The sequence below is a fragment of the Staurois parvus genome, unplaced genomic scaffold (assembly GCF_062004578.1).
Source record: "Staurois parvus isolate SC_StPar_1 unplaced genomic scaffold, SC_StPar_1.0 ptg002753l, whole genome shotgun sequence".
Lineage (NCBI taxonomy): Eukaryota > Metazoa > Chordata > Amphibia > Anura > Ranidae > Staurois > Staurois parvus.
The window spans coordinates 640,001-665,846 of record NW_028320549.1 but is presented as its reverse complement, the minus strand read 5'-3'; the positions used below and the strand labels follow the sequence as shown (position 1 = coordinate 665,846).

The 25,846-nt window shown below is 39.6% G+C and overlaps 2 protein-coding genes across 2 annotated transcripts in view; both read right to left on the bottom strand.

The window, feature by feature from the left end:
• The window catches only part of GLIS1 (GLIS family zinc finger 1), a 205,081-nt gene extending 195,534 nt beyond the window's left edge, over positions 1–9,547 (bottom strand). Inside the window, exon 1 of the mRNA XM_089666627.1 lies at positions 9,270–9,547. The gene's annotated coding sequence lies outside the window, so the exon portion shown is untranslated. The remainder of the gene's footprint in view (positions 1–9,269) is intronic.
• A 6,326-nt stretch (positions 9,548–15,873) lies between these two features.
• NDC1 (NDC1 transmembrane nucleoporin) overlaps positions 15,874–25,846 on the bottom strand; it is a 41,609-nt gene continuing 31,636 nt past the window's right edge. The window contains exons 15-18 of the mRNA XM_089666529.1: positions 23,343–23,406; positions 18,883–18,983; positions 17,701–17,861; positions 15,874–17,037 (exon numbers count right to left, since the gene is read on the bottom strand). Coding sequence (XP_089522655.1) covers positions 16,974–17,037; positions 17,701–17,861; positions 18,883–18,983; positions 23,343–23,406 — 390 coding nt within the window. The 3' untranslated portion in view covers positions 15,874–16,973. The remainder of the gene's footprint in view (positions 17,038–17,700; positions 17,862–18,882; positions 18,984–23,342; positions 23,407–25,846) is intronic.

Below are 25,846 nucleotides of genomic sequence, written 5' to 3'. Positions count from 1 at the left end.
ATAAATGGTTTGTCTCAACCCTCTAACTGCTTCACCTTCAGAACAGTTTCTTCTGTTGGAAAACAACAGACTTAAGCTGTCCATAGATGAGTAGAAAAACAAAGAAAATTTTGAAATGTCCTTTTGATCTAACATTTGATGGCCCAGTCATTGTATTGGAAATTTGCCTGCAAACTTCAACATTTTTTTCAACATTAATCATCATTCTTTTTTAAGTTGCTTTCAACTAATACCCTTACTTATTTTTCAAGCGATTGACCTACAAATGATTAGAAAATCGTTCATTCAAAAAAAAATTTCCAACATGTTCTTTCATTTATTTTTTATCTTAAAATGACTCGATTTTTAATTTGATTTTTTAATCATTCATGGGCAGCTTTACTACTCAGATCTGTGAAGTGAAACAACAAGAAGCGCACCAACCTTGCGCATTACCTCAGCAACCAAAATGTATTTAGTAAAAGAATGGTACTCACAAACAGCCAATAAAAACAGGCATTTAAGTCCTCCAAGGGACTTCAAAGGCAAGAGACCAGCGTGAATCCCATCATGGGGGTAGCCACTCAGTACAACTGACGCATTTCGAAGGTCATGCCTTCTTCCTCAGAGCTCTGAGGAAGAAGGCATGACCTTCGAAACGCGTCAGCTGTACTGAGTGGCTAAGGTTGGTGCGCTTCTTGTTGTTTCACTTCACAGTTCTGTTCGGGCTTCCCCAGCCTTGGTTTGGAGCTGCACGACCTTGTATACTCCGGTGGTTGCTTTTTCGGAGTTTGATTTCATCTACTCCCCACCGGCCTGGGTCCCGGAGCGCAGGAGAAATCGCATTTGGTCCATTACTACTCAGATCACCAGGTGAAAATAAAGGAAAGAAACCTAAGAAAGAAAACGAATGCATCCACCACATCTAAGAATTGGAAGCTGCAACATAGTCAATATTTGCTTTTAAAACCGCTTTAAGAAAGGCCAATGTTAACACTGATCCTAATGTAGGAATGTGCGAGGAATCAGGGCGCAGATTATTAGATCTACACTGGCTGATCTTTAAAGGGTTCCTTCTGATTCAGGCTGAAATAGTTAAGATCAGCAGTAGCCTGTCAAACAGTAAGCAGTTCATCAAAAACAATGCTTTGAAGTATAATACAAAATGCCTGATCTTCTGCATTGTCACATATGAAAGCAGTATTAGATGTCACAGATTTACTATTGTATACAGCAGGGGTCTCCAAACTTTCTAAACAAAGGGCCGGTTTACTGTCCTTCAGACTTTAGTAGGGCCAGAGTGCCCAGTGGAAGTAGAAAATGCCCCAGCTTCAGTAGGAGTAAAAAATAATTACCTGTAGTTAGTGGAAGGAAGAATAGTGTGCAGTCATTGGTATTAGTTGAAGGAATAGTGCCCCATCATTGGTATCAGTGGGAGGAATAGTGCCCCATCATTGGTATCAGTGGGAGGAATAGTGCCCCATCATTGGTATCAGTGGGAGGAATAGTGCCCCATCATTGGTATCAATGGGAGGAATAGTGCCCCATCATTGGTATCAGTGGGAGGAATAGTGCCCCATCATTGGTATCAGTGGGAGGAATAGTGCCCCATCATTGGTATCAATGGGAGGAATAGTGTCCCATCATTGTTATTAGCGGGAGGAATAGTGCCCCATCATTGGTATCAGTGGGAGGAATAGTGCCCCATCATTGGGATCAGTGGGAGGAATAGTGCCCCATCATTGGTATCAATGGGAGGAATAGTGCCCCATCATTGGTATTAGCGGGAGGAATAGTGTCCCGTCACTGGTATCAGTGGGAGGAATAATGCTCCATCATTGGTATCAGTGGGAGGAATAGTGCCCCATCATTGGTATCAGTGGGAGGAATAATGCTCCATCATTGGTATTAGTTGGAGGAACAGTGCCACATCATTGGTATTACTAGGAGGAATAGTGCCCCATCATTGGTATCAGTGAGAGGAATAGTGCTCCATCATTGGTGTTAGTGGGAGGAATAGTGCCCCATCATTGGTATTACTAGGAGGAATAGTGCCCCATCATTGGTGTTAGTGGGAGGAATAGTGCCCCATCATTGGTATCAGTGGGAGGAACAATGCTCCATCATTGGTATTAGTTGGAGGAACAGTGACCCATCATTGGTATCAGTGAGAGGAACAGTGCCCCATCATTGGTATTACTAGGAGGAATAGTGCCCCATCATTGGTATTACTAGGAGGAATAGTGCCCAATCATTGGTATTAGTTGGAGGAATAGTACCTAATTGTTTATATCAGTGGGAGGAATTTTGCCCCATCATTTGTGTCAGTGGAAGGAAAAATGCCCCATAGTTAGAAATGGCTCCTTGTTGGTGTCAGTGGGAGGAATAGTACCCCGAGGGCAGGATAGAGGCAAGAAAAGGGCTACATTCGGCCTAGGGGCCGCAGTTTGGAGACCACTGGTATACAGTATTGATAACCACAGGGTTGTCAATAGTGCAAATCAGGTTTATTAGGTACAGAATTAAAAAATATTGCCAATGTGTTTCAGAGGTTCTTTTCTATATATACTGATCAGCTATAACTTTATGCCCAGGTAAAGTGAATAACATTGATTATCTTGTTACAATGGCATCTGAAAGTGGGTGTAAAATATAAGGCAGCAAATGAACATGTCGTCCCTAAAGTGTTGAAAGAAGCAAAAATGGGCGAGCGTAGGGATTTGAGAGACTTTAACAAGGGTCACACTGTAATAGCAAGATGACTGGGTCAGAGCAACTTCAAAACTGCAGCTCTTGTGGGACGTTCCCAGTCTGCAGTGGTCTGGACCGATCAAAAGTGGTCCAAGGAAGGAAAACCGATGAACCTGTGCAGTCTTATCCAATAGAAGGGGGGTACTGTAGCTCAACTTGCTGAAAAAGTTAATGCTGGTTCTGATAGAAAGGTGTCAGAACACAGAGAGCATCTCAGTTTGTTGTGTATGGTGCTGTGTATCTACAGACTGGTCAGGGTGCCCAAGCTGACACGTGTCCACAGCCAAAAGCAAAAACAAATTTAACACTAGAGCAACACATAAACATATCGGCATGACTTTACTATTTAATAAGTGATTTGATAAAAAAATCAAATCTAATGATACTTTAAAGTACTTTTCAACAATGGAGTACATTGAAAGATAGCTGTGGAACAAAAGAAAGGTATTCAAAGTGGAAAATTGGAAAATTTAGTTGTGATTTTATACCAATCATTTATATATATATATATATATATATATATATATATATCGCGGTTAAAATAAGTATTGAACACGTCACCATTTTTCATGTCACCAAATTTCATGTTGATAGCACCTTTAGAAATATATTTACTGAGAAAAATGCTAATAAGTTCATTACTTATTTTACCCACTCCCCTGCTCCCTCCTCACTGGCTGTGATTGACATCAGTGTCTAAGCCAATGAGGAGGAGAGACTTAGGAGAGCTGCTGCTCTTGTGCACATCGCTGGATCAAGATCGCGCTCAGGAACGTATTGGAGGGAGCTGGGGTAGAGCTGCACCCTGAATGCATAAAGATGAAAAACCTTCAGCCTATAGAACCACTTTCTTGTGCTGTTCAATTTTATCTTGTTATTTTTGACTGGATTTCTATTTTAATCAATTGGTTTTATCTGGGCAGAGAATCGATTTTCCATTGAATGTGTACATGTATAATGTCAGAGCTGCAGCTAGGGGCTGGCAGGAGAGGCAAATAGCCAGCGGCCTAATATGGTATAATGTTACATAATAAATAGGTCACTATTATCCCCGGGTATCAGAAACAGTTGGCACTATTGTATAATAATTTGGAAAGACACCACTGCACCAAAGGAGGTAAGACCCCTGTGAGATTTTTATTGCTCTCCGGAAAGATTCACCCTCTCTGTTGGACCTGGTGACCACTGCCCCTGGTATAGAATGTGACGGAAAGTCCAAAACTTTGAAATTGTACCTGGAGCAGGAGGTGATGGGAAACCTTCCAATGGGGAAACCTGTTCTGATGACAACTATCTATAGGCGTGTTCACATGTGATGTTGAGAGGGCACTAAAACCCCACGGTTGAACAGCAGTTTTACTACCCCCAACTGCTCCCCCTTTAGCTGCAGAGGCAGCATTTGGGGGTTTACACATGCCATGGCTGCAATCCTTTGCTTCGTGGTCGTGGCAGCAATTATACCGTCTGTTGCTTTCAGAGGACACTACTACCAGCCAATCGTAACCCATTCAAGTGAATGCAGGCACCCCGCAACAGCATGCAATACACACAGTTGCGGCGCACTACTGCAGGATCTAAGGGGCTAAAGCATGCATTGAGGATACAATACAATGTCTCCTCACCACCTCTCAAACACCTCTCTGAAAAGCGATCCAAGCATGTGAACAAGCCCTAATTGGAGAGGTTCCCTTAATTTGTAAAGATCTTTTTCTTCCTGCTGTATCCCTGGAACAGGAAATTAATTGAAATTTCCTTCAAGGGACACAGAGAAAAAAAAAAAGACGCAGATGTCAACCATTTTCTACTCTATTCAAATGTAAAACTAAGGCTGGGCTTTTCTAAGGTTGTATCCACACTATATTAGCATGTGAAGAAACGCAAAATTGTGCAATCTTGTGGACGTTATATTACAAAAATGGTAATAAAGTGTGTCACTCTTCTGGTGCCATTCTTCGTTATTTGCACCCCAACTGCAGCAAGCAAGATATGCATTTCTGAACTCTAAAAACAAGCACAATCACCCTGCTTAAAAAATGCAAAGCTGAATAAAAAAGTCCCTAAGCTTGTTTGGCATGTGTAGGGCAGCCCATTGAAATGAATGGGGTGTCCAATGCAGAATGTGCGACATTGCACAAACACACGCATATATGCATGACACCTGATGTCACATGACATAGTAAAAGTACAAGCCCCCATTTACACTATCGGATCCTGCTGGTGTTATAGCCTACTATGCATACTTTGGTGATATCACTCAATTATGACAATTTATTTATTTTTTCACTACGAAATTTAACACTTGTTATGAAAAAATTCACTGTGTAAATAAGTCAATCATTAAATCAAGAACCTGCACTTCAATTTGGTTAATATGTTTATTTCCTAGGATTGTCAGCGCTATCTACTGGCAATAATGCAGTATTTTCTAAGGTCTTTCAGGAAAACAATGATTATGGCCACTAGATGGAGATGACGATCCTAGGAAATAAATGTATTAGGCAAATTACAGTGAAGATTCTTGATGGCTGAGCAAGTGCTTCCCACATTAGCACAGCAACTTATTATAAATAAACCCCACAGGTTCCTTTCAGATGAGCGGTGTCTGTTCCGATTAGTGTGAACAGATCTCCTGCTGAGCAGAATGGAATGGATGTCATTTTTGTGACATCAGTGTTTGCTCAGTTTTTTTTGCATCTTGTAATGGACAAATGTTAGCTCTATACATAAGTGCATGTAAGTGGATGTGGATCGTTTACATTCTCTTACCTCTGATCAGTCACATTTAGGTCCTAGATGTTTTAGGTCCTAGATGTACTCCACCGTAGGTGGATGTAAACAGATGCACCAGTTACATCTGGCTGCCCATAGACCAGCCATTGACAACTAGGGTTCCTCCAGAAGTTTCAAGGGGTTCCTTGAGTTATGGTTGATTGACCTGACGGTGTCTGTTTGGTTCCAGTGCCAATGCTACTTGACAAAGCCAACAGCATGACCCAATTATCTTTTTAGCAATCTGTAAGGGTTTCATTCTTCCTAGTGACCACCAGTGTAATTACCTCTTATGAATTGGTTTTAAAAAGGCTCCCTGAGTTCTGAAAATTATTTGAAGGGTTCCTCTGCAGTAAAAAGTTTAGAAATGCTGCTATAGACTAACATGGAGCTTCTGTTGAGATCTTCCTGAAATACTGACAGGCGGATATAAATCAGAACACTAATCTTAAAGGTCCCCAACTTTTAGAACCAATAATGCAAAATTATATAATAAAATAAGGTACAGCGCTAAACATACGTACATATTAGATGAACAATATTCCAACTGTGATAGAAACGTGTAAAAACCTAAAAGTGATATATATTAATTAGTCCAAAGTCAAGAATAAAAACAGATTGTAAATTAAAAACAACTGTGCATAATCTTGTGGTGCCAAAAAAAAAGCCCCATGCAGAACCTTTGTGCTCCACCACCATAAGACAACATATTGCACTCACCAACCATCCATACCCTCTTAATTAAAAGAAGTTCTAATGCGCTTTATGTCCCCAAGAGTTTGAAACATCAGTATGTATCTTCTCAATGGTCTCCCAATGTACTTCATAGCCAAGATTTGCAAGAATCAGAAGGAGAAATGTCTCATAGTATAGTAGGTTTATTAAAAAAATAAATAAAATCAACCAAATATGCACTCACATTAGTTGGTACCCAATCCTCGGCACTAATACACTCAGCTCAGGATGCTAGCACCACTCGACAGGGAAGTCGGCGTGCGTTCCACAGACCGGAAGCGGATATGACGTGACTGGACCCGGATGTGGCTGGACACGATTCTGCCTCTACATGTTTCGCCTACCAGGCATCTTCAGGAATCTCTTTCTTAGAATCTTAGGAGCTTGTATTGTCTTTTGGTGGTGGAGCACAAAGGATCTGCATGGAGCAATTTATTTGGCAGCGCAAGATTATGCACCACTGTTTTTCATTTACAACCTGGTGTGAGACTTTTGTTTTTGTTCTTGACTTTGGACTCCTTGATATATACTGTATATATATCACTTTTAGGTTTTTACATGTTTCTATCACAGTTGGAATATTGTTCATCTAATATGTATGTTTAGCACCATACCTTATTTTATTATATGGTCACAAGTGATCTTCCATTTCAAGGGGCAGCTAACATTTTTTGTATTATTTTTGTTGGCACACTAAATGGTTGAGTAATTATTTATATTTTATTGCATAGAAGATATACTGTTTGTGTAAAGCAGTATGTATCACTTTTTTGCATGTAAAAAGAGAAGGCGCTTAGTTTCTTACTAAATTGTTATCGCGTAAAAAATGCAAAATTGTTTGATTTTGGTTAAGATTTTCAATTATAGCATTTAGTAATTTTTTTTTTCTTTTTCACATACATATATGTTTATTTCTCTTCATATTCGTTCACACATTTGCATTTTAAAGTGCATGATAGAATGTGATTTATAAGTATGTGTCATCAAAGGCAATGTTATAGATAAAACCGGTTCACATCTGTGTACTGCGGTGCATTTTTGAAAACAAAAAAGTTGATGGTAGCAAATAAATAACACACATATAATGCATTTTTCATGCATTATCATGAAACACAACCTGGTCACAACATACAATAGTTATTTGTTGGGCAACATAAAAAAGATGTGAAAACAAATGAAAAATACATATCAACAAGAATTTAAAAAGTGTTAAAAAAAAGGCATGAAAATGGAAAGGTGTAAACCTACATGGAGACCAAGCTGTCCAGCAAAGTGACACGGGTTGGGACAAATGATAACACTACCTGGGGTACTTACAAAGATTACCTTTATTCTAATGGTATAAACCTTTCCTTTAAAGTGGAACCTTTGTTCAAGCACCCCTGAGAGTGTAATAGTTTGTCCCAACTGTTGTTATTGTCATTTTTTCTGGACAGCATGGTTTGCATATAAATGTGGAGGCAAACAGAAACAAGACATGTGAAATAAAAATGAATATACTGATTTCAGTACTATCGGTAAATGTATTAACCCAATGCAGATATCTGAATTTTTAGATTTTTGTACTCATTGTAAAAACATTTTCTTGGAGTTTATTGAGGGACGCAGGAAATCTTAGACTCGTGTTATATTGTTATATTGCTGGCATGCTAAGAATTCCCATGTCCCTCAAAAAAATAAAAAAAAAAATACATTTTTGTACTCACAGTAAAATCCTTTTCTTGGAGTCCATTGAGAAACATGGGAATGTTCAGACTGACTGCAGGGCAACCCAACAGTTTAAGAATCTCTATGTCCACAGTGACTTAGTGGCTGGCACTAATGCCTTTCAGCACTAGGGTAATTGGTTCCAACCAGGATGCTATCTGCATGGAGTTTGCACTTTCTTCCTGTGCTTGTGTGGGTTTCCTCCCACACTCTAAAGACATGCTGGTAGGTTAATTGGCTCCTGATCAAATTGGTACTAGCATGTGAGATAGGGACCTTACACTGTAAGGGCAGGGACTGATGTGAAAATACAATATATGTAAAGCAATGTGGAACTTGTCAGCCCTATATAAATTTCTATAATAAATAAACAAAAATAGGATTTTTGTACTCGCTATAAAAAATCCTTTTCTTGGGATGCTTAGACTGTCACCAGTATAAGCCAACAGTCTGCTAATTCCAGTGTCCTTCAATGGAAGAGAAAGAACCAATAATTTTGTGATAGTGGTCCTTTAAAGCAGTATTAAACCAAAAAAAGCAAACTTTTATTATACTGCAGCTTACCAATTCTTAGATATGATCACTGCATTAGGGTTTTTAGGGTTTCTTTCATTTTCACTGGATAATCAAGTCAGCAAGTCTGTTATTTTTTCACAGAACCAGCTGTCATGCAGATGTAGCAGTTAGAGGGATGAGACAAATATTTAACACTGACAGGGGTGCTTACAATGGTCAACTTACTTATGTAAAACCTTTATCCCAATGGAACATAACTGTTTGCTGTAACTGCTTATAAAGTATTAGCTGGAGTTTTGCTTTAATTAGTTAGTGTATCTAAATCTGCTAGTACATCTAACACTGCTCCTCCCCCCAAACCTAGAATTTTACTTTCCAAAGGTGTCTCTGTTGCTCCTTCATGCAGGGTGGGGGCACTCTAATACAGGAGGTGTGTTACTGCCCAGATTACCAGGTGAAAAGACGGGGAAAAGAACTAAAGAAAAAGAAAACTAATGCAGCCACCACATCTAATGATTGCTAATCTGAAATAAATGTTTGTGTTTAATAGCGGTTTAAACCAAAAGAGTATTGCATTACATAAAAACTCAATATATCAAACAAATGGTAAATTATACAGTACAATTTGTCAGTTGTTAAAATCAAACACATTCTCAGGGATTAAAGAAAATCTCAAGAATATTCAAACTTTGGAAATCAGGGACAGTATGCTGCTATGTAGTTCCTAATCTTTTGTGACTGCAATGTGACTATAGAGTTGAACTCCCACTGTAATCAATCAGAGCTACAGAAAAGGAAACATGCATTCTTACCTGTGTACAGAATAGGGATTGGTCCTGTACAGGTCATCAGCTGTCAGCCCTGAACCCAGTCCATGCACAGATCATCAGCTGTCAGCCCTGAGCCCAGTCCATGCACAGATCATCAGCTGTCAGCCCTGAGCCCAGTCCATGCACAGATCATCAGCTGTCAGCCCTGAGCCCAGTCCATGCACAGATCATCAGCTGTTAGCCCTGAGCCCAGTCCATGCACAGATCATCAGCTGTCAGCCCTGAGCCCAGTCCATGCACAGATCATCAGCTGTCAGCCCTGAGCCCAGTCCATGCACAGATCATCAGCTGTCAGCCCTGAGCCCAGTCCATGCACACTGCACCTATCACACAGCTCTCTGCTCTCTGCATCATTCAAAGCCCCCGGCTCAAACTTCAGCACATGCAAGCGTTTATCGTCGCCATCTAGTGGCCACACTTAGGTGCTGCAGGACATTAATCAGTCCATAGAAAACAAAGGCAGGGGGTAATCAGGGAGTCTCTAGCTTCAAGCATATTTCAAATAAAGACCAACTCTAGTGTAGAGATATACCCCCACAAACTATTATTTTTTTATTTAAACCACTCGCCATGCTGTTTGACATTTTTCACATACATCTTAAAATCAGCATTTTCTTTTGCTAGAAAACTATTTAGAGCTGACCAAACATATACACTATATTGCCAAAAGTATTGGTCGGCCTGTCTTTACAGGCACATGAACTGTAATGGCATCCCAGTCTTAGTCCATAGAGTTCAATACTGAGTTGGCCCCGCCCTTTGCAGCTATAACAGCTTCAACTCTTCTGGGGAGGCTGTCCACAAGGTTTAGGAGTGTCTCTATGGGAATGTTTGACCATTCTTCCAGAAGCACATTTGTGAAGTCAGGCACTAATGTCGGACGAGAAGGCCGGGCTCACAGTCTCAGCTCTTAATTCGTCCCAAAGGTGTTCTATCGGGTTTCTTTATGGACTGGTGCGCAGTCATGTTGGAACAGGAAGGGGCCATCCCCAAACTGTTCCCACAAAGTTGGGAGCATGAAATTGTCCAAAATGTCTTGGTATTCTGACGCCTTAAGAGTTCCCTTCACTGGAACCAAGCCCGACCCCTGAAAAACAAACTTTACACTTGGCACAATGCAGTCAGACAAGTTCTGCTGGCAACCGCCAAACACAGACACGTCCTTCGGATTGCCAGATAAGGAAGCATGACTGGTCACTCCAGAGAACACGTCTCCACTGCTCTAAAGTCCAACATCCAACACTTTGCATGGCACTTGGTGATGTAAGGCTTGGATGCAGCTGCTCAGCCATGGACACCCATTCCATGAAGCTCTCTACGCACGGTTGTGCTAATCTGAAGGCCACATGACGTTTGGAGGTCTTTAGCTATTGACTCTGCAGACAGTTGGCGACTTCTGCGCTTCAGCATGTGCTGACCCCGCTCTGTCATGTTACATGGCCTACCATTTCATGGCTGAGTTGCTTCCACTTTGTTATAATACCACTAATAGTTGACCGTGGAATATTTAGTAGCAAGGAAATTTCACCAGTGGACTTATTGCACAGATGACAACCTATCACGGTACCACGCTTGAATCCACTGAGCTCCTGAGAGCGACCCATTCTTTCACAAATGTCTGTAGAAGCAGTCTGCATGCCTAGGTGCTTGATTTTATACACCTGTGGCCATGGTGGTGACTGGAACACCTGAATCCAATGATTTAGAGGAGTGTCCCAATACGTTTGGCAATATAGTGTATTTTCTGAAAGCAGAGGCCCCAGGTGGTTGTTGCAATTTTTTTTAAGTTGCACGATATTTGTGCACCCCTTTATGCAAATTTGCAGAAAACAACACACTTAAATGCATTTTAGTGCACACAAACACAATACCCACATTTTTGGAAAAAAAATATAAAATGTGCCAAGTAAATAGATACCAAATATGTCAATATTTAAAACTTTGCACGCCCATGACACGGCAACAAACTTCAATACCTAAAAATCTCCATAGGCGTACTTGATAAGCCTTTACAGGTTACCAGTGTAGAGTTCAAAATGAGCTCTGGTGCTAGAATTATTGCTCTCACTCTGATGTTCACGGTGATACCTCACATGTGTAGTGCAATCACTCCGTGCAGGACCTATGAGCGTGTTTGCATTAGCACATAAACATTCAACTTTATTGCTGAACAACATCCCTTGTGATAGCTTTGGCAGTGACAGGTATACTTTATTGAGAAATCTGGGAACTGGAAGACCCCTGATCCCTCCTGACGCCTACAAGGCAGCTGATCAAACCGAGATTGGTTTGATCAGCTGCTTGCCTGGCCGGTACCAACCAGACAAACAGAGAACCAAAATCAGAAGTGACAAAATCCTCATCGCTTCTGGCTTCATTTGTTGCCAAAAAGAGGGAGGAAAGGATGTTCTTCCCCCTCCTCTGTGGGCAGCCAGCCCAACAGCTTGTAGAAGTCCCAGCCCAGAAACAGCGTCAGGAGAGGAGCACCATTCCAAGAATGGTAAAAGTGATCAGTTGGCTGTAGAGCTGCTTGGTTGAGTTTTAATGGAAAGCCTAATGCCAGCTGAAAAATAGGATACCAGGATTATGGCTGCAGCTGCAATCCTGATATGACCACTTTTTTTGGAATATATATACACACACACACACACACACACTATATTGCCAAAAGTATTGGGCCAGCCCTCCAAATCATTGGATTCAGGTGTTCCAATCACCTCCATGGCCACAGGTGTATAAAATCAAGCCCCTAGGCATGCAGACTGCTTCTACAAACATTGGTGAAAAAAATGAATCGCTCTCAGGAGCTCAGTGAATTCAAGCGTGGTACCGTGATAGGTTGCCACCTGTGCGATAAGTCCATCCCTGAAATTTCCTTACTACTAAATATTCCACGGTCAACTGTTAGTGGTATTATAACAAAGTGGAAGCAACTGGGAACAACAGCAACTCAGACACCATGTGGTAGGCCACGTAAAATGACAGAGCGGGGTCATCACATGCCGAAGCGCACAGTACGCAGAAGTTGCCAACTGTCTGCAGAGTCAATAGCTAAAGACCTCCAAACTTCGTGTGGCCTTCAGTTTAGCACAACAGTGCATAGAGAGCTTCATGAAATGGATTTCCATGTCTGAGCAGATGCCTTTAATATTTGCATACACAACAGGACCAATATGTATAATGTATTTCCAATCTACTCATTTCCATTGCCAAAAATAAACAGGGGCCTTGTTAACATGAAATTCTACCTGAAGGCAGGAGGTGACCAAGGGAACTGTGGACTGGCAGTAGGAACAGACCTAAATTCCATGTGTCTCTTGCAAAGTAGGAACAGCAGCCGGGGAGAGGATTCTGAAACACTGAATCATAGGAATGAGCTCAAGGCTTGTGCAATACTTCATATAGTAGATGACTTTGGCACTTAGTCCCTCAGCGTTAATCCCTTTGCCTTTCAAACTGCCGATAGCAGCAAATGCCAAAGAAATAAGGAGGTAGCTCCCGGTGCGTAGCCTGCTCGACCTACTGACAGAGTGAGCCTTAAGAGACTGGGCAAGTGCTGGGGCAAAGCCATCGATTTGGACCTGGAAAGTGCTCCTCAGCTAACTTGTTACCAGAACGGGATATAGAAAGCACCAAACATGGAACAAAGGTCACTGCTCAGAAACATCCAGTCCTGCAGAGTCCAAAAGCTAGGCTGAGGAAAATCCAATCCAGATAGCTGCCATACAGAGACCAGCTCAAGCAGGAATGGAGGGAAGAATTTTGAAGGAAGGAAACATTTTGAAGAATTGAACAACAAAGCTTGCAAAAATTAGGCATTTCACAGCAGAGCTAAAGCTTTAGGCATCATGCACACTTTAAAAAAAAAACAAAAACTCTCCTAGAAGCAGTCCTCTGGAAGCAGCATTTTTGCAGAAAAAAATGCCTGGCACTTGTAAAAGTATCTAACGCTTTTACAAGTGTTTAGGCGCATTTACAACCGTCAAGCACTTAGGCGTTAATCCATTTCATTGGCCAGAATGATAATTTATTCTGGCCATTAAAATGAATTAATGCTCCAGCACTAAATGCAATTAGGGACATTTAGACGCAGAAGCATTTTTTCTGCCGAAACGCTGCTGCTCCTGGACTGGGGTTTTTTTCCTGCTGGTAAACGCTACTGCTACTAAAAGCTTCTATGTGTGCATGGACACATAGGATAATATGGAGGGCCATTTAGAAGCAGTAATAAAAAACAAAAAAAACGCCTGACACCCCTAAAAGAGGCTGCAAAAACACCCTGTGTGCATGAAACCAAAAGGAGACGTTTATCCTCCTAGAACCATAGGGCAAAAAAAAAAGAAGCATGCTGGGTGGAGAGGTGATCCTAGGCACGCCTACAGATTTTGCTTTCCAGTGTTTAAAGTGGTTCTAAAGGCTGAAGGTAAAATAAACTTCTGTATCCAGCTCCTCTCTTATACTTACCTGAGCCCCATCATGATCTAGTGCTGAGCATGAGAGCAGTGGATCTCTCTGCTCTGTCCTTCCTCAAAGCAGCGGGAGCCATTGGCTGTCAATCAAACTCTGATGAGGGAGTGGGGGGGCGGGGCCATGCCTGTAGGAGGCATTATAGCCTGACAGTGTATGATTTCTGGGATCCCTCATTGGACAAGAAAGTAAAGCAAACTAATTCCACATGATCAAACTAGATATTTTGTAAATGATAAAATCTGTTCTGAAATAACTAATAGACTGGTTCTCCCTAAAAGTAAAATGGTCATGTAGGCTGCCATTAGTGACTTTCCTATCTGAAAATGATAGGTATCCGACTGTCACGCTGGCCCTTTCCTTAAATCACTAACTCAGTACATGTATACAGATTAAGGTCATTGCCTCTACTGCACCTTTCCTGTTGCAGGCTAGTGCCTTGAAAAGTATTAAAGCCAGAGGGTGGAATACCTGGCAGGTAACCAGCCTTTTCAGCAATGGCAGCCATCATTTTTCTGACATGACAGATTTATTTTAAAATGGAACCAATTTTTTTTTTTTTTTTAGACATCTCTATTGGACAGGGGTCATTCAAACATTGAAAAACTGTATTTCAGATGATAATCCAGAATTACCCTAAACAATGCATTCTCCAACTACAAAATGTACCAAAGAAGCCCTTGCTAGATCCCCATTTCAAGCTTGGGTAGTTATTATAGTTCAGTGGAAACCAGTTGAGCCGTCCACACACAAGGAATGGATAGATTATATGGAAGACACTCTCCCAATGGAAAAGTATATTTATCAGCATAGGGGTTGCCCTTATAATTTTGAAAAGAAAAAAAAAATAAAATAATGGGGTTCATGGCTTGATACACCAGGTCTTCGTCCGTTAGAGCCAACAACAAACAGGCTTTTCTAACTTGCCTGGCACAGCTGTGCCTAATTGCCTCAGCTATTTTTCTATGTAGCTTGTAATGCCTTCCACAGGGAATTGCTATTGCCTGGTGCCTGTTATTGTAACTTGCATCGGTACCACGGAGAGGTTTGTATTCCTTGACTTTGTGTATTATCTTGGCAGTGACTTTATATGCCTGATGCTTGCTCTAGAACTGTAATTTGCTCGTTCTTAACACATTTTCTTATTTAAAAAAAATATATATTTTTTAAAATTGTTAGGCGTTTTATAAAGAGAAAAGATACTGTCTCTTCTGGCTTATGGGCTCCTTTCCTGCAAGCATTGTTCCTTCAATTGTACACCGAGCCACACGTGAATATCATCGCCAGGACAAAGTAACCCCAACATGCCAATGTGTTACCTTATTCCTGGCTGGATAATCAAGATGGCCTAGGACTCTGGATCCAGATGTCAGCAGCGATGGGAGTGAGGCTGGAGTTTGTGAGCTTTGGGCCGCTATAAGACACTTTGAGGCATGTGTGCCATAACATGCAAATATAATGTGCATACTTGTGCATAATGGCAAGAGCCCTGGGGTCCATATCAAGTTCTACAGTAAGATTATATTCAGAATGAGGTCCACACAAATTGGGGTCTTTCATAACATCTGAAAGCCATTGATTTCCTGTGTCTATAAATGCTGCATGTCATATTCTACAGGACTAGGAAAAACAAAAAAAAAAATTGAGTGCCACCATGTAGTCGATAGTGCAGATCATATACCAAAAAACAGAAGGCAGCGCTTTTCAAATATATCTCTGAATGGGTTAACTAGATAAATGATATCAAACAAATAAATAAGAAGATATCAAACAAAATCAATGTGAAAAATAACTGAATGAACAAATAAAATTGTGTCCAACAAAAAGTCCATTCGAATAATAAAGTTCATAAAGTAATATTAGTGAAACAAAAAGTCTTCTTTGATCTTTGTATTAATGAGGAGAGAAAAAACCACCGTGAAAAGCCATCACCAAATTAATTGAATCCACTCACCAGAGCTCCATGCTGGCAAAATTATAAACCAGCTGTAACCGCTCAAGTTATGGGAGCAACGATCTGCAGAAGCATACCACAGCTGATCGAAACTCCTTCAAATAACAATTGGCTCCTCATATACTCAGAATGTGACAAAGTAAAAAGAAAGGAATCCACACAGTGTAAAACCATCCAGGCTTTTATTCAATACAAAACATAGGCAATCACAGGTTTGCTCCGATCAATGGCAGCTCACCCATACGTGGGGACGTCCCCTCCAAGGCCCCGTCTTACGCGTTTTCGCCATCCGACGTCCTCCAGTACTTGATAGTGCAGATCAAGTTCATAAGGCACAAAATTAAAAAATTGCCAATGGTTTTCAAAGGTTCTTTTCTATATATGATCTCCAATACGTAAATTTGAGACTCTCTCTTGTATATAGTTCTTTTGTTAAACATTTCAGCTTGCCCTTGAAAATGTTATTATACATGACAACAACTGCACTGTATTCACTATGTATGTAGAAGTAGATTTTTTTGAACCCTAGATATGCATAGGCAATATTTTAAAGCTATACAACTAAACCTTGATCGGGACCGTCAAAAAAAAAAAAAAAAAAAAAACCCACACACTTGGGGTGCGATCATCTTTATTCTATATGCCTTATTTTTTTACCAAGTGGATCTCATTTAGGATCATAGCATAGCTCAAGAGAGTGAAGCACCCCATGACCTTGTTCCATTATCATATGACAGTATCCCAATGACAGAATATAAATGAAGATATCGGACAACTTTTATTCACTTTTAATTTTGTAGAGTTGATTGCACTTAAAAAAAAAAAAAAAAACCCAAAAAAACCCAAAAAACAAACAAACAGTCTTAAAGGTATTTACAAAAACAAAATAAACTAAAAATACAAAAAGAGGGAAAAAAATGGAAACAAAATATTGCTGAATTACAGTAAGACAAATAAATAGCTGCAGTAACAAAGTCCACATCTTTTTCATTTTTGAATATTTCCAAGTAAATGTTAAAAGGGAACCTGTTTTGGACAAGCGATAATCCTCCCAAGAAAGTGGCTATTCTCCGACTACTGCGCTTCATACTAGCTCTAGCCAATTGTGACCATTTACTAAACCTGAATGAGAAGGCAGCCTAGAAAACAAAAGCAGCTTCCATGCAAGGCTTCTCAGATGGGTATTTTACTTTGTGACAAATTCTTTTCAAGATTTCTCTGGAGGGAGAAGAGGGTGGTCTACGCAAAAACTCCCAATCAGTGCTTCATTCTTTAAAGTCGAGAAACTGCTGCAGCTTCTTTCGGTGTTCTGCAGATGCTGGAATGGCACTACAGCAGGGGAAAAATGTCCATGTATTAATTTACATTGAAAAAAAAACAAAACAAAAAAACAAAACACACTCTATGAACACATCCTAATAACGGTAACAAAAATTGATCACCACATAAATGTTTTCACCAACTTTAACAGATGGGGGTTTGAAGCGATTATGTATGGGTACAAACAACAACAAACATACACATATGTGGTATCGTTGCGATCATCAAGAGCAGGATAAATTATTTTGGGTGTTCTTTGGTGGTTGGTTATGGTAGTAGCAAGAAATATACAACTAATTTAAGAAAAAAAGAAAAAGGTTTTTTTTTTACCATCTTGGGTTAGTTTTCCTTTGATAATTAAAAAAAAAAAAAAAAAGCAGAAGAAGATTTAGGAGACATCCTTTACCATTTACCACCAAATGGAAGCCCAGTTTGTCCCCAAAAAAACAGGGTATAATCCACCTGGATGCAAAAAGTAGTTGTGATTATATGTACAGTTTTGCTAACACATGTCAAAGTTGCACAATTGTTCGGCTTTAAAATCTGTTTTACCCTTAGGCATGAAGGGGTTAAGTAATGACAACATTATTGCTGAATAAATAGGTCTATGGTGGAAATGTAAAAACTCCATAAAGGGGTGAAAAAGGTACAATAGCTGGAATGAATACATACTGTAAGTGTTCTCCAAACGTTGTGGTTATCCTATAGATTGCAGTCTTTAGAGTAGATCGCAGGGCAAATCGTAGTGTCTTATAGGAGGAATCTACCAAACCTGGTGCAGCTCTTGCAGGCTTGCTGGATACATGTGGGAGCTTAAAATGCTTCTCTACTGCCTGCAACAAGTTAAATTAAATCACATCCACAGTAAATAAAGTTAAGCTTCAGCCAAGCAGCTAATTACTTAATGCACAAAAATGTGATCTGTCTTACTTGCCAAAATATTTTTTTAGTTGTACAACCAATATGAAAATCTAACCCACAGCCAAATCCTGCAAACCCTTCCTCCCAAAGAGCTGCTTGTATTTAAAGTAGTATGAAACCCAAAAAAAAACCCCTTGGTCTGCTTGGAGTGGAGAGCACTGACGTTCTGTCAATGCTCTCTGCTCTTTCCCTCCAACGCTCACTGGATCACTGGACTGTGCTGAGAGCCGGAGCCAGCTGTCAAACAGGCAGCTGGGTGGATCCACCAGCATCGGGATCCTTCCAGAGCCTAGAGCGGCTGTGTGACGTCAGCTGATAGTATGCTTTAGTCCTCTGTTAGCTGATTCTGGGTCACAGCAGAGCAAAAGTAAGTGCACTCCTGTGAATCAGAAGTGAAATAAAATGGAGAAATAGAGGCTGGCCTCACAACCACCCTATGCATGTAACTGAATGTGCAGCACAACAATTATAGCACCACCTCTCTACTCTCTCCTTCCCCACAGTAAGATGGCCACTAATTCACAATGCAAGGTCTAAAAGGCGAAGAGCGATGCCCTTTCTTCTCTCAGTCTGCTGTATAGGAGATTTAAAAGAGACCGATCACAAGAGAGATTCAGGTACATTTGAAAGCTCTATGTAACAATACATGAAGACCTTGTACATGCAGGCTTCAAATTTGTTAAATAGCAATGTGTACAAACAAAGTCAGAATGCTCAATAAGATCTGTGCTCAGCATCCCAAAATTGTAGCAAAATATTGCTTTAAATGCATCCAATAAAATGCTGCAAGCTTGCTGAAAGCTTAGAAAATGCTTTGCAAAATCTTGCAGTATACTGCACTTAGACAGGGTGAAACCAATGAGTGTGAGGCAGTTAATGGATGTCCTTTTAGCTTCAACACCAGAGCCAAGGCATGTCCCCTGTGCCGCTTACCTCTTGTAGATTCAGAAGTGTAGTTAGTATGTTGGACAATGTTGTCTGCACCACTCCCATCCGATCTTCAGAGAATGAGGCTGCCACCAGATGAGACAACCCTGAAAAGGCATTCCCTGAGTTTAGAATCCAGTCATCGCCAGGCAAAAAGTAAAAGCAACTGCGACACTATCAAGGAAACCCTTCCCCCGCTGCTGAACAAGCCAGTTAATTAACCGTGAGCATTATAATGTGCACTATGCCCTTAAAACTAAAGTACTGTAACTAACTAAAAGTGTATGTTAAAAGGGGCCCCCGAAACGGTTAGGGCTAGAACAGCCATTCACACACAGCAGAGAGCAGGTGGAGCTTTATTCTCAAACTGTAGTGTTATCTTTTTTCTGCATCCAAAAGGCACAGAAAAGTAGGTTATATGGTCATCAATGTCATAGTTCACATCCGTGCTTGAAGTTCCAGTGTGTTCCGGTTGCAGAACAAAAAAAAAAGAAAAAAAAGTGGAACAGGCTGCATTTTTTCAAACACAGAACTGTATTGGAACATGGTAAAACGCATCAAAAGCTCACTGGAACACACCAAAAACACACTGTCCCTATTTAAATTGAAGAGAGGGGAAACCATAAACAAAAATTAAAAAAATGCACCAGAATGCATCAAAAACGCGCATGTGGAACATATCTGGACTGCGTTTTTATGGTAAGAACCGGCCCTTAAAGTGTTTTAGTAAACAGAATAAAGCAATGCTTTCCCTTTATCTTCTTTTGATTTCATGTATAATCCATATAGAGAAATGATGGCTTTTGAGATTTGGAGATTCACAAGCAAGTATGACCCATATATCTTAAGGATCTTGGTTTTTGGTTCACTCCCTAAGAATTGGGAAAGAATTCACACAAAGATTGATTGAAGGTGGCACACTGAAGTTGAAGGCTGCACCTTTGATGTAACTGAAGATTGCACTGGAGAATTGCACATAGCACTGCATTGATTGTGTTGGGGTATGCACAGCTTCCATTAGAGGAATAAGGAATTTTGCAGAGAGATTTTTTTCGTATTTTGCACAGAATTTAATGTATTTGCACATTATTATAGGTTATATGAATTGGTGCATGCACAGTTTCTGGCAGTTTTGCATCTGGGACTTTTCCACAAAAGATTTCCTTTATTTTGCACAGAATTGCTTGTAATTGCACATTATTATATGTATGTACATAAAATGTTAATGTTTTAAGAAGTCTTAGGAGCATAGACAAGTATAGCGCTTTACTTTAAAAGGGATATTGCGCACGGGTAAATAATTAGCGCTGTATTATTTTTATAAATTTTGCACTCTAAATATCAGAGGATATTTAGTGATACAGCAGCTGAGGTTTGTTATTACAAAGGTGTGGCATGGACATAATACATATACATGATCTAAAGAGGACATTAAAAAAGGTAGAGATCAACTTTAACATATTCCAATCCTGAAGTCTGCATGTTACATATTATACAAACTGTGTAATAAAAAGTCTGCAGCATATTATTCCTTTCCTGCGATTGTGTGAAAATTTATCACAATCAACGGAACATAAACCCAGCAATTACAGGAGAGATGCGCACTAATCTCTGGCTGAAATGATACGAGTAGCCCTGGCACAAAGGTGAACAGAATATTGTGTGTGGGGGGGGGGGCCTACATAGTCAGAGGCCAACTTTTGCACAAAAGTATAAGACATCAGTACAAAAAAAAAAAAACAACACCACAACGAGGCAAAAGTTATATGTACCTGCAATATCTACTAATCCTTTAACCACTTGCCCCCCAGAGGATTTACCCACCTTCCTGACCAATTTTCTGCATTATGGTGCTGCATTACTTTGACAATTGCGTGGTCATGCAATGCCGCACCCATGAATTGAGCTTTCTTTTGGTGGTATTTGATGGCCTGTGCGGTTTTTATTTTTTGTGCTATAAGCAAAAAAAGACTGACAATTTTGAGAAAAAAAAATTAATTTTGGACTTTTTGCTATTAAACATGTCCAGTAAAAAAAAAAAAAAAAAAAATCAAATTTAAATCATAAAATTAGGGCAAAATGTATTCTTCTACATGGCTTTGCTAACAAAAAAAAAAAAAATCCTAATACCGGTACATATAAAATTGGTTTACGTAAAAGTTATAGCGTTTACAAATGGCGGTATAGATACTGGGATTTATTTTTTTTTTCCTACCAGTAATGGCAATCAGCGACTTTTAGTGGGATTGCGTTGGGCATTCTGACACTGGGGGGGAGGGAACTAACTTGGTGTCACTGACATCCCCAGTGAAACCAATACAGTGATCAGTGCTAAAAACAGCACTGACACTGTACTAATGACACTGGGTAGGAAGGAGTTAATGTGAGGGGCGATCAAAGGGTTAACTGAGTGAAGGGAGTGTTTTACTAGGGGGCTGGGGGGTGCTTCATTGCAAGTACACTTATCGGGATGACTGTGCTTTGCACAGCCATCCCAAGCAGTGTGCCCGAGGTGACAGGGAGGAAGAGTGTAAACAAAAACAGTCTTCTTCCCAGTCTGTGATTGTCAGTAATCAAAGGGCAGTGGTGTGAACCTCCTGCGCTCCCAAGTGTTTAAACTAAATAAAAATATATATAGATCCCAGGGGAAGCTGCTAACATTAAATCATATACCAGTGATTGTGATAAATAAATAGAATAAAGAATGTAGCGCTACACCCAAAATATATATGCACATGGAAAATTAATATATATAAAAAATGTGAAATCACAAAATCTCATAAAAAATATATATATATATAAATGTGACAGTGATATCAATTAATATTAATTAGTGCCCATAAATCATAAAATCAACACAATAAAATAAATAGCTCAAAACATGTGAAAAAACATTTCCATATATATATGTATAAACCACGCATACACATATATAGAATTATAATCACACGTGCCTCTTGTGAAGTGAAATAACCATTAAAATGGTACAAACAACAGTGCTCTCAAAGTCCAATAAATATTGCTGGTGACCAAAGAGAAAACAGTGCTTCCAAATACTACTGTTAGTGACCATAGGTAAAACTCGTGCAGATCTCGGAGTGCATATAAATCTGAGAATCCGACCACCATCTGGATAAGCCTCTCACCTCATCCCTTCGACCCTTGCGGATCAAAGAGCAGTTGTGGATCCCCCTCACGGATCCTCCAAGAAAAACTATCACTCCAAAGGTTGTTCTCTCAGAAATAAGTATTCCCACTCTGGCTCTTCTCCAGGAAAGTATTGCAGCATCAATCTCCCAAATGAGACAAAATGGATCCTCCCATAGTGCAGTATGTTTTATTTACAACATAGGGACAGATGACATTAAGCATTTGCACTTACGTAGCAGCCAGTCCAAAACCTCATGCTTTCGGATGAGGATACTTATTTCTGAGAGAACAACCTTTGGAGTGATAGTTTTTCTTGGAGGATCCGTGAGGGGGATCCACAACTGCTCTTTGATCCGCAAGGGTCGAAGGGATGAGGTGAGAGGCTTATCCAGATGGTGGTCGGATTCTCAGATTTATATGCACTCAGAGATCTGCACGAGTTTTACCTATGGTCACTAACAGTAGTTATTGGAAGCACTGTTTTCTCTTTGGTCACCAGCAATATTTATTGGACTTTGAGAGCACTGTTGTTTGTACCATTTTAATGGTTATTTCACTTCACAAGAGGCACGTGTGATTATAATTATATATATGTGTATGCGTGGTTTATACATATATATATGGAAATGTTTTTTCACATGTTTTGAGCTATTTATTTTATTGTGTTGATTTTATGATTTATGGGCACTAATTAATATTAATTGATATCACGGTCACATTTATATATATATTTTTTATGAGATTTTGTGATTTCACATTTTTTATATATATTAATTTTCCATGTGCATATATATTTTGGGTGTAGCGCTACATTCTTTATTATATTTAGTAATCAAAGGGTGCCGGCAGGTAATCACCGGCCGGGACCTGGTGACTGGCATCTGTGGCCGCGAATGGCAGTGTGGGTAGGGCGCGTGCACCCCCTACCCAGGCAAAGCTTGGATATACAAGAAATAAATAAGAACTCCCGGAACTCTTGAGTTTACTGATCACTTTGATTTTTTTTTTTTTCTATTACTTAAAACAACCTCCGTGCATGCATTCTCCATTATATGTTCAGTTTGAAATGCTCATAGACAGAATTTGTCAGCTCAACCGATCTGCTCCTAAGCTATTGTCCTATTCAGAGGATTCCTTAGGTGTATTTCTAACTATGTAGAAATGTGACATGCAAAAGGTAGGGAAATAATTTCTTTGTAAAATATTATTAGGCATTGAGGCCAGTGTACAGCTCATTCTAGAATTAATGCATAGCTTGGAAATTCTATTTTGCACAGGACCTGAACTGCTTTGCTAGAGGTTTTCTCAAATCTCACCTTCCAAAGCCCAGATATGGATCTGTGAATCCGCAAACACTTCCTGACTGGAGGCCTCTGGGTGCTGCAGAGACAAATAAAATGATGAATAATGAACAACATTTTTTTGATATAGAACACAGAGATGCAATAAAAGTACCACCACATACACACCTATAAAAAACCTACACAGCACACATAGCTCCCCTCAGAGAATAAAGCAGGCTAAAGATTATGCGATTTTTGGGTTGCAGGAAAAAGGTTGAAAAGTGATTATTGGTAAATAAAAATTGTGTAGTGAGGTGCTGCTAAATAAAATCTAAATAAGAGCCTACAGCAATACGATATACAAAACACCCCTTGAAGTTTTCCACATTTTGTTACAACCAAAAACGTAATTGTATTTTATTGGGAGTTTATGATAGACCAACACAAAGTGGCACATAATTGTGAAGTGGAAGGAAAATAATAAATGGTTTTCAAAATTTTTTACAAATAAATATCTGAAAAGTGTGGCGAAAATTTGTATTCAGCCACCTTTACTCTGATACCCCTAACTAAAATCTAGTGGAAACAATTGCCTTCAGAAGTCACCTAATTAGTAAATAGAGTCCACCTGTGTGCCATTTAATCTCAGTATAAATACAGCTGTTCTGTGAAGCCCTTGGGAGGTTTGTTAGAGAACATTAGTGAACAAATAGCATCATGAAGGCCAAGGAACACACCAGACAGGTAAGGGATAAAGTAGTGGAGAAGTTTAAAGCAGGGTTAGGTTATAAAAAATATCCCAAGCTTTGAACATCTCATGGAGCACTGTTCAATCCATCATCCAAAAATGGAAAGAGTATGACACAACTGCAAACCTACCAAGACATGGCCATCCACTTAAACTGACAGGCCGAGCAAGGAGAGCATTATTAAGAGAAGCAGCCAAGAGGCCCATGGTAACTCTGGAGGAGCTGTAGAGATCCACAGCTCAGGCAGGAGAATGTGTCCTCAGGACAACTATTAGACGTGCACTCCACAAATCTGGCCTTTATGGAAGAGTGGCAAGAAGAAGGCCATTGGTGAAAGAAAGTCATAAGAAGTCTCATATGTAGTTTGCGAGAAGCCATGTGGGGGACACAGCAAATACGTGGAAGAAAGTGCTCTGGTCAGATGAGAGCAAAACTGAACTTTTTGGCCTAAAAGTAAAACGCTATGTGTGGCGGAAAACTAACACTGCACATCACCCTGAATACACCATCCCCACTGTGAAACATGGTGGTGGCAGCATCATGTTATGTGGATGCTTTTCTTCAGCAGGGACAGGGAAGCTGGTCAGAGTTGAAGAGAAGATGGATGGAGCCAAATACAGGGCAATCTTAGAAGAAAACCGGTTTGCAAAAGACTTGAGACTGGGGCGGAGGTTCACCTTCCAGCAGGACAATGACCCGAAACATACAGCCAGAGCTACAATGGAATGTTTTAGATCAAAGCATATTCATGTGCTGGATTTAGGTCTGAACCATTCTAATTGAGAATCTTTGGCAAAACTTGAAAATTGCTGTTCAAACGTTCTCTATCCAATCTGAAAGAGCTTGAGCTATTTTGCAAAGATGAATGGACAAAAATGTCACTTTTTAGATGTGCAAAGCTGATAGAGACATCCCCAAAAAGACTTGAAGCTGTAATTGCAGTGAAAGGTGGTTCTACAAAGTATTGACTCCGGGGGACTGAATACAAATGCACGCCACACTTTTCACATATTTATTTGTAAACATTTTTGAAAACCATTTATCATTTGCCTTCCACTTCACAATTATGTGCCACTTTGTGTTGGTCTATCACATAAAATCCCAATAAAATACAATTTACGTTTTTTGGTTCTAACATGACAAAATTTCAAGAGGTATGAATACTTTTTCAAGGCACTGTATCAAATAGTGTATAATAAACACATTAAATGAAAATAGCCAGACCTGTAATGATTCACCTAAATAATGTGAAAAATAATCAGCAAACATCTGTCTGACCATCAAACCCAAATGCAAAAAAATACCTTCCCTAGCAAAGAATAATATATGCAAGATAGTGTACACACACTCAAATTATACCCCCAATGAGATATTCCAAAATGTATATAAAATTTATATATATTCGTACACACCCAGCTGCCCATCAGACACATCCAAAGAGAAAATGTGCAAAAAAAAATGATATATGTAGTGCAAAAGGAAAACCACCAGGCGTGCACGTTCACCTCCCCCTTTTGACCTACAGTTAGGTCCATATATATATATATATATATATATATATATATATATATATATATATATATATATATATATATATATATATATATATATATATATATATATATATATATATATATATATATATATATATATACTCCGGCACAATTTTCATACTTTTGGCTCTGTATGCCACCAGAATAAATTTAAAACGAAACAATCCAAATGAATTTGAAATGCAGACTTTCAGCTTTAATTCAAGTGGTTATTATTATTTTACAGGATTTATAT